At 38.2% G+C, this 8,638-nt stretch overlaps 1 protein-coding gene across 2 annotated transcripts in view; it reads left to right on the top strand.

The window, feature by feature from the left end:
- RASA3 (RAS p21 protein activator 3) overlaps positions 1–8,638 on the top strand; it is a 153,098-nt gene that overhangs the window by 106,907 nt on the left and 37,553 nt on the right. For both annotated transcript variants that reach the window (XM_075200169.1, XM_075200168.1), the window contains exons 6-7: positions 5,151–5,231; positions 7,096–7,168. In XM_075200169.1, coding sequence (XP_075056270.1) covers positions 5,151–5,231; positions 7,096–7,168 — 154 coding nt within the window. The remainder of the gene's footprint in view (positions 1–5,150; positions 5,232–7,095; positions 7,169–8,638) is intronic.

Genomic DNA, 8,638 nt, shown 5'->3' with positions numbered 1-8,638 from the left:
TCTTATTATCGTAGATTTATAAGATGCGACAGTGCTCAGTAGCAACACACAGTGGGTAAAGCAACATACCTAAAGCAGGGGCATAAAATGTAGACAAAATAAATACAGACGTGAAAACAAAGGGTACTGCACATGAGAGCTTACTTGTAATTGGAAGAGGGTACAGCTGAAACCAAAAGAGCGATTGTAGTTGTAAGTGGAAACTGGGAAAGAGGAAATTGTGGTGTTATTGATGGCTAGGGAGATTCTAGGGCAGTGATGGCTAATCTGTGACACTCCAGGTGTTGTGAAACTACAAGTCCCAGCATGCTCTGCTAGTTATCTATCTACTGGCAAAGCATGCTGGGGCTTGTAGTTTCACAACACCTGGAGTGTCACAGGTTAGCCATCACTGTTCTAGGGGATGTGGTGACTCTGGGAGGAGGGAAGATAAGCTGTGTTTCGGACATGTTGAGCTTAGGTAGCAATGTTACAACTTTGTGGCGATAGCAGAGAGACAGTTGGTTACAAACGATAGTACAGAGAGGGAAAGGCGATTTAGGTGTTAGCGTGGTGTTGGTAGTGGATGGCAAATTAATAAATTAGCTTATAGCTTTAAGTGTTTGAGGTGTCACCTCCCACAGGAAGGGCAACAATATAAAACAAATTCCTTTTTTTTAGAACACTAAAACAGAATAAAATTATATTATTGCCAAAATAGGTGTTAATCATTTTATTACTGTTCGTTAAACTTGTGAGTAATGTAAGTGGAGTCATTGTCATTGTTTTCATCTACTTTATGTAGTAGCTGCTTAGCCTAAAGACTTCCTGCATAGCCAGAAGACTGAGATGACTCGTCTTGTGTGAGTTATAGGGTGTCTTATATGCAATTTATTTTACTCTTAGTGTAATAAAACTGAGAGGTGTGGAATATATCAAATGTACACCCCATTTTTTTTTCATAGTAAGATTAACTATTACCCCTTTGTCATGCTATTGATAACTTATATTGACCTGACAAGCCCATTTGTAGTTACAGGTGCTTTGCATACATATATGGGACAAATTTAATTTAGAGGTGCCGCTGAACATCACATCGATGTTCATATGTGCATATTATAGGCTATAACGGTATGAAATCTCCGCTCATTTACCTGCGCACCTCTATGGGACACAAGCAAAAAGGTGCGGAAATTTCTGTAAAAACTCAGGCGCAACGTGTCTCCGGACTGCACCTCGCACCGCATTGAGTCTGTGCCATAGTATCTGAACACGTTTCAGCTAAAGCTTTAGGAAAAAAGCTGTATACAAACACGCACAGGTTCAAACAAAATGCTAATGCCATAACTTTTTCATTTGTAGATTGATTACGTCGCAAGTTGCTTGTGGAATCATCAAGTTCTGTTCATGGTGTATAGGCCATTTTAATTAATGCAGAAGTCATTGTTTAAAAACACTTGTGAACATGGCAGACTGCTTCCAAGTATAGTTAGATATTTTGGTGATCTATATGATTTCCCAGATTCAGACCTGAAGAATATTGATGTCATCCGTGTTCAAATAGATTAAAATGATGAGACGTGTTAATTGAACCATGGATATTTTTAATTGGTCAATTAGAAGGGCAAGATCTGTATTTTTGTTTGTGTCTCTGTGTCCAAAACACCATATAACATGATTAAGGGAAGATTTGCTACAATTTTTCAACCTTGGTATTTATTTATTTTTAAATTGATCAATATCTCTAGTCATCACCAAAAAATGTAATTTTAACTCTATTATTTGAAGCAGTTTTTTTTCAGTGATTTTTAAAAAGTGGATTCCCCAGTGATTGTTTAAAATATTTGGAGAAGCTGCCATTCATTGTATGCACTTCTACTCTGTTGAAATGAATGGGGAAGCTCTATTTGTGGAGTTGTCCATTACTTGCCAAACAGGTTCATTTTAGGATATTCTGGGATATGAACACCCTTATCTGGCAAATTCCAATAATCTAAGATTATTTTTTTCCCTCCTATAAATTCAGAAGTCTTTAATTGAGTGGTTAATTCATTAGTTGTGCGATTATGCTGAGTATTGAAAGCTCCCACTGCCATTATATTAATGAAGTAGTAGTAAGCTTGCAATATTGAGCATTATCAAAGTGCTATATTTGTTAGCCTACAATTAACCAATACAAGATTAATAAATGTTCCTTTCAGAATGAGAATGACAGGATGGCCTAGGTAACGGTTTTGTGATGCAATGTGTACGATTGCAAATAACATAATTAAGCATACATTAAATACATCAGTTCCTATTCCCCCACCTTCCACCCTTTTTCGTCCTGACTTCCATGTGTATTAAGTTTTGCATGCATCAATTACAGCTTTTGTAGACTGGTGAGTCATGCACAGATAGTCAGGCTGATGTGAGATACCTTGCTTCCTGCTCTGTTGATTCAAAATTACTAATTCTTCCAGCAGTTTAACATCCAAATCCTACAAAGCCCCTAATTTCCCCTGAGGGCCTTTAATGACTGCTCCAGCTTAACAGCTTTGACACTGAATGAGATGTGACGTAGTGTGAATAGATATGAATCACTTGTCCTCACAGCTCACCATGTGTTACCACATACAGCAATGTGTGATCTTACAAACGTGTATATTTCACCTACAGACAAATCTAAACTAATCTTGCTGTGTTACTAATTTACACTTCATTCCAGGCAGTGTTCTCCTTTAGAGTGTAAACATTATCTATACACATCCAAAACTATACATTTAGTTGTATGTTCAGTATTGTCTTGAAATAGTCTAATTCAGATCCTTCAGTCTACTTACTTTGGGATAAGAGTTATCTCTTTATTACTTTCTGTCTTGGGTAGTTGGGTATTACTAGTGTGCCTCCATTTATTAATACAATATTAGATTTATTAAAATAATAAAACTACTATGGTCTTTAGAGAGTACCACAGGTGACACAATGAGGATTATGAACTAGGAACCTTTTTATAAATCTTGTAAATTTGGGTGTTTATGGATTCAGATGACCTCTATATTAACATATTACTAACTTGCAGAATAATACACTTTTCTGCTACAGATATTGTCCTTTGCTGTTAAGTAATATTTCATTAGCAGTTTACGGTTTTACTGATCCTCTGTGGAGCACTGCAGCTCTGCATAATAAGGTAATGTTCTAGTGCCATTTTATAGTGGAATATAGGAAGTGAAAAATTAGAGTATGATCATGTAATTTACCTGTCTAGAGATTGCTGTAGAATAAAACAGTAAACTGTTTTTGTCTTGATCCCTGTATTAGCGCCTTATGCCCATAGTGCTCAAACGGTTGTTAGCTAGCGCCTTGGGTCAGTGTGCCATACAGGGTTACCCATAGAAGGTGTTACATAACTAGGTTCTGAGTCCCAATGCATAAGTTATTTACCTCTGCTGAGTATTTTATATCTTCATAAACACAGGTCTCTTATGTGGGGATGTAGACCAGTTTCTGGGAGACCAAGTGTTTTGCAAAATGTATTTCTCACAAAACTGCAGGATTATAGAGGAGGATGGTTTTGTGATGCAACGTTGTGCCTCTGGAATTTGTACAAAGAAGTTGGTAAATCAGCTTGACTCTGTGACCTGCATAACCATTTGCAGGCTACAGAACACTTACATTGTTTCTAAACTATGTGTCATTCAGCAAGAACAGCCTATATGTGGTATAGGACTGGATGTTTTAAGTGTATAGAAAAAACAAGTTTTTTGTTCCTTGGTATCCAAAATAATTAAATCCAGTGATCTGTTCACCTGAACATGTTCAGGGTATGCAGACCAGATTTCGCACTGCAGAATAAAAACTACACGTTTTATTTGCGGTCCACAAGTTTAGTATGAACAAGGAGAGAATTCTTTCCAGGAACATAAAAAAGCACTTTGTATGGTCACAAGATGGCATCTCTAGTTTTCATCCTGTCACAGAACCCTTTGTTCATTCCCAGTGTCTATATTTGTCAAGTCAGGTTTTTGAAGCATGATGGGATTTTTTCTGAGGCTATTTTCCCACTGTTATTTCACGAAACAAAATCTTCCATGTGATCGCCATATGTTTTGAATGATTTCCATTGATCTATTTTTTTTTTTTAATTATTATATGGTTTTTCCATTTCCTAACACATGTATATTATGCTGTTACTTTAGATATATGCTATGGTTCCATCCATTTTTTAATTTTACTGATTGGAAGCCTTGACAGATAAGACTTAAATGTTTGAAAATAATTTCTTCCATGATTCATTTTGACTTTAAGGACCATATAGTCACTCAGCAACTTGTACACTTCAGACTGTGCCAGACTTCAGAATGGACTTTTTTTTTTTTTTTTTTTTTAAAGGAGTATCACCTCTCCTATTGGTAGAAAAACAATGTCCCTGAATACAAGTAGCGTGTGTATGATATATATGGATTATTTGGTAGGAAGCTGTGGGTGTTGTCACTTGTCCATACCTTCCATCTGTCCAAATTTAGGCGAAAGAGTCCTGATTTGAGGGCTTTGTCCCAATCGGTGGGAAAGTTGGACGGTAATCTGTTCACCACTGTTCTACATGGTAATGAAGGGGATTGTCGAAGAGGGGAAGAGAAAAGGGGCAGCTTCAAAGCGCTAGGCACTCCTCCGGAGTCGTCTGTTGTACTGAGATGCAGAGTGCTGCTGCTTTGCTCACCAGAGCTGCTTTTTTAGTCGGTCCCATAGGAAACCTCCAGTTACAGAATGAGGAGATGAGGCATGATCTATAATGTCCTGTGGTTATCTAGGCAATTTTTAGTTTTCTTATCTAGGCAATAGTCTACACAATTTTGAAAGCATCAGGAAAGTTATGCATTGTAACAAAACAATTCATATAACAATATGTATATCTTTTATAGTTAAATATCCGTCTTCAATTTTATTTAAATTTACACACCATCATGATCGGACTCTTAAAGGTAACCATAGTATTAATATCTGAATTCTGAAATATTTTGGATTTCTTTTCACTACTTGAACTGTAATAATTAAGTTTACAATTCTCGTTCTACTATAGCATTGAAGGTTTTATATTATTTTAAAAGTATTTGTTGAATGATTGACTTGTATACTAACGTCTGAATGAATCTTATGTAATCACTCTTAATGTTTTGTTTACTTTTCAGAGTGTTAGAATGCCGCGGCCTACCCATTGTCAATGGTCAATGTGATCCTTACGCTACTGTAACTTTACTAGGGCCAACACGGTTAGTATTAAAAGTTCTATTGCTGAATTTTGGAGTTCTTTTCCATGATTACCCTCTTCTGTGCCAGACAGGGAGGTATCTTAATCTACCATTTATCCTCACACTCCTATTTAGAAGGGCAATTATGTAATATCTCTGCACACTTTAGGCTATGCCCTTTTCCATTAAAAATAAGGCAACCTATTATTGCATATGAATGTTATTTCAGTTATATTATTCATTTATAAGTTTTAGTAGCTGAAGTGTGTCATCTGTCCAGCGTGTTATTTGCTCCACCGTTTGCTGACCCTTCCCATCCCTGAAATGCTACTTGGGAGTATGAGAGCCCCTATTTGCTGTATAGAGACACCATGTATTTTGGAGAAGTAGCCTTCCAAAAGGGTGTTAAAACCGCACTACCTCTTACTATAAAATTTTACTAACCTGCTTTGTCCCCACTGAGGGCCTGGATGCTGCTCCATGCAGCCATTTTTTCTTAAGCTCTACCGCGCTTTTAAGTGGTATAGGAAGGGAGGTTGTGAGCAGGAGCACCCACGTTGCAAGTCACTGTTACAGAATGGACCGCTATGCCACCCTGTCTGTTGTTGCTGGGAACCGGCTGGGCTTACTTTGCCACCGTTCCCTTTCGTTATCCCAAAAGCGCCCTCTTTCCACAGTAGGAGGGGCTTATAATGCTGCCACCACTGAACTCATTTATGCCGCTCAGAACCACGTTCCTTCTGGTGAACTGTCACTGCTAGTGTACTCCTGTGCTGGTACACTTGGGCTGGCAACTCCGGACCTCTTACTATCTATCCGGGTCGCTGTGGATGGATCCTCCCTGGCCTATCACACTGATCAAAGCTGCAGGTAGCAATCAGAGTGGTGGTACTGGAAAAGCTTGGGTCCAAACCTCAGAATCAGCCAGAGAACGGATTAGATTTAGGGTCTAATTGGCAGGTCACAGGATTACAGCGATATTGAACAAGTTGTCAAGCAGGTCTTTTAAGCAGAGTGATGTTTATTGCTCAAGAGTCCTGACCAGGAAAGTCCCACTGATATAAGGCATCAGTGGTCAGGTCAGATGGAACATCAGAATGATACATTTCAGTGTACAAGTCAGTGCATTTATACCTTTCAGACACATGCTATTTTTAGCATCGCAATATACTCTATTTACACAAATATAGATTTACATGCATTGCAAAGCCACTAATATTTATACTTCGCTATGAAATTCTTAAAAACCTTGCTGTGATTTCCTGGATCTCATTTCAGAGGCAGGGGACTCACTAGCAAGTCAAAAGGTCTGACTGGGATGAATACTTCAGACAGTCGCCAAATACACATTTCCACAGAACAACAAAAGGACCCAAAACAAGACACTTTCCCAAATCACAATACACCAAAGGCTTGGCAAACACAGGCTCATTGTATCAGATATATACATTAGAAATAGGCATATCCTATAGCAAGGTTAAACAGAAAAATAACTTTTCTACCCTGGTCTCAAAGATAAAAATTTCCTATCTCACAATATACACACACAATATCAAAATAAATGCATTCGCAATTACATAAAGAAGTGCCCTGCGCTATTTGCTTTAAATACATTTTTGCCAAAAGTTATTTAATAGTGATCTAGTCACAGTCCCATGTCCCAATCTCTTTACTAAAATGTTACAGTAGGTGGTAGTGCAGCTTTAAGCATCGGCTTTTGGTAACTGTACGCTTGCTGCTATTTTAATAGTGTTTCTGAAAGTGTTACCACTACTATATGTGTTACTACAACATTGCTTCCACCAGGTAAATCCCAAAATCAGTCATCCTATTTATTCCCTGTGTTGTTGTTGTTTTTTGTTTTTTCTTCCCTTAACCCTTTTAGGACTGAGTCAAAGAAAACTAAAGTCAAAAAGAAGACGAACAACCCACAGTTTGATGAAGTGTTTTATTTTGAGGTTGGTATTTACGTGGGCGTGGGGATGAAATCTCATATCCTCAGATGTTTGGAAGCTCATACATGGGAACTGCCAACTGTCATCTCTTGAAATGTGAAACTCACAATCTGCCAAGGTGAACTCGGCGGCCCTGTGCAGAAGTTGCTGAGGCTGTTTCCTGTGCGTGTCCCCCGGGATCATCACACATTGTCCCAGACGGGTTGCTCTCATTGACTGTTGTTGACGAGTCTCTCTATTTTTTTATTAGTGATTTTGTTTTTTTTCCCCTGGACACGTTACTTGTATGTTGAAACTGTCTCTTTTCATGTCTGCTTGACTTTTGGATCACTTCCATTTTATGATCTAAAAGGGGTTTTCTATATTTTAGATGAGTTAGTTTATTTTGCATCCTCTCGGGCAACTTTGGATTTTTTTTTTTCTTCATTCTTTAAACATAGTTCTTTACCTTTGTCACCCTGAGATCTATCCAATGCAGAGAGCACACAAGTCATGCAGTAATGACATAAACACTGGGCTGAGAAACAAATAGAAGTTTAAATTAAAATGCTCCAAAAAAATTATTTCTAGTTGCATAAGGACACTTACAAGTCAATAAATTAAAGTCATATGAGTGTGGAATACTACTTAATCGATCTGCTGTCTTTCACTTTCCAAGGATCTAGACCGTCAACTCCCTGTATTCTCGCCAGATGCTGCTCTGGAACCCTTGCCCTGGTAGAGCATTCTCTACAGTTGCATCACAGACTCGTGCCTGGGAGCTCTCCGGCACCTTTCAGTTAATCCTAATTTACATTCTCTAGAAAAAGACAGTCCCCTTATAATAAACAGTAGCCAGTGATTAACTCCTTGCATTATACTATACTTTTAAAAGTCATTTTGTGCAAAGATTTTGTACAGCGGTTATTTACTACAAGTGCCAGCATTATAGTTGGTGTGGATAATAAAAATTGCAGTGTAATGACAGAAGCAATGTTCAGTAACTTTGTCTATGTCTTTTTAGTGGAAAGGATGTATATCCTCATCATCACCATTTATTTATATAGCACCACTGATTCCGTAGCGCTGTTCAGAGAACTCCTTCACATCAGTCCCTGCCTCATGTATAGGTCTGACCTAGTGAGACTGGATCGGAAGAGCTTTACTTTACACATCCATTGTTTTGGGGGTTTTTGTAAATATTTCATGCTAATGGGGGATTTAAATTGTGCGCGATGTGCGTCCGAACATCACCGCAATGTTCAGACATTTCCAGGTACTACGGTACTGTAACACCACAGGTTGGGGTGCGACCATTCCAGAAGCACTCCGTGGCACATCACACACAACTGAATTCCCCACTAAGGGTTTTTCTAAGTGCTGCATTTGCATCCTATCCCTATATTTAGTCTATGCTCTCCCCAGCCACTATGTCAAAGCAAAACACTATTGTACTGTCATATACTCTTATTGTTTTACTGACATTTTCTCAGA

This window comes from Mixophyes fleayi, chromosome 2, assembly GCF_038048845.1.
Source record: "Mixophyes fleayi isolate aMixFle1 chromosome 2, aMixFle1.hap1, whole genome shotgun sequence".
NCBI classification, from domain to species: Eukaryota; Metazoa; Chordata; class Amphibia; order Anura; family Limnodynastidae; genus Mixophyes; species Mixophyes fleayi.
This window is presented reverse-complemented; position numbering and strand designations above follow the sequence as displayed.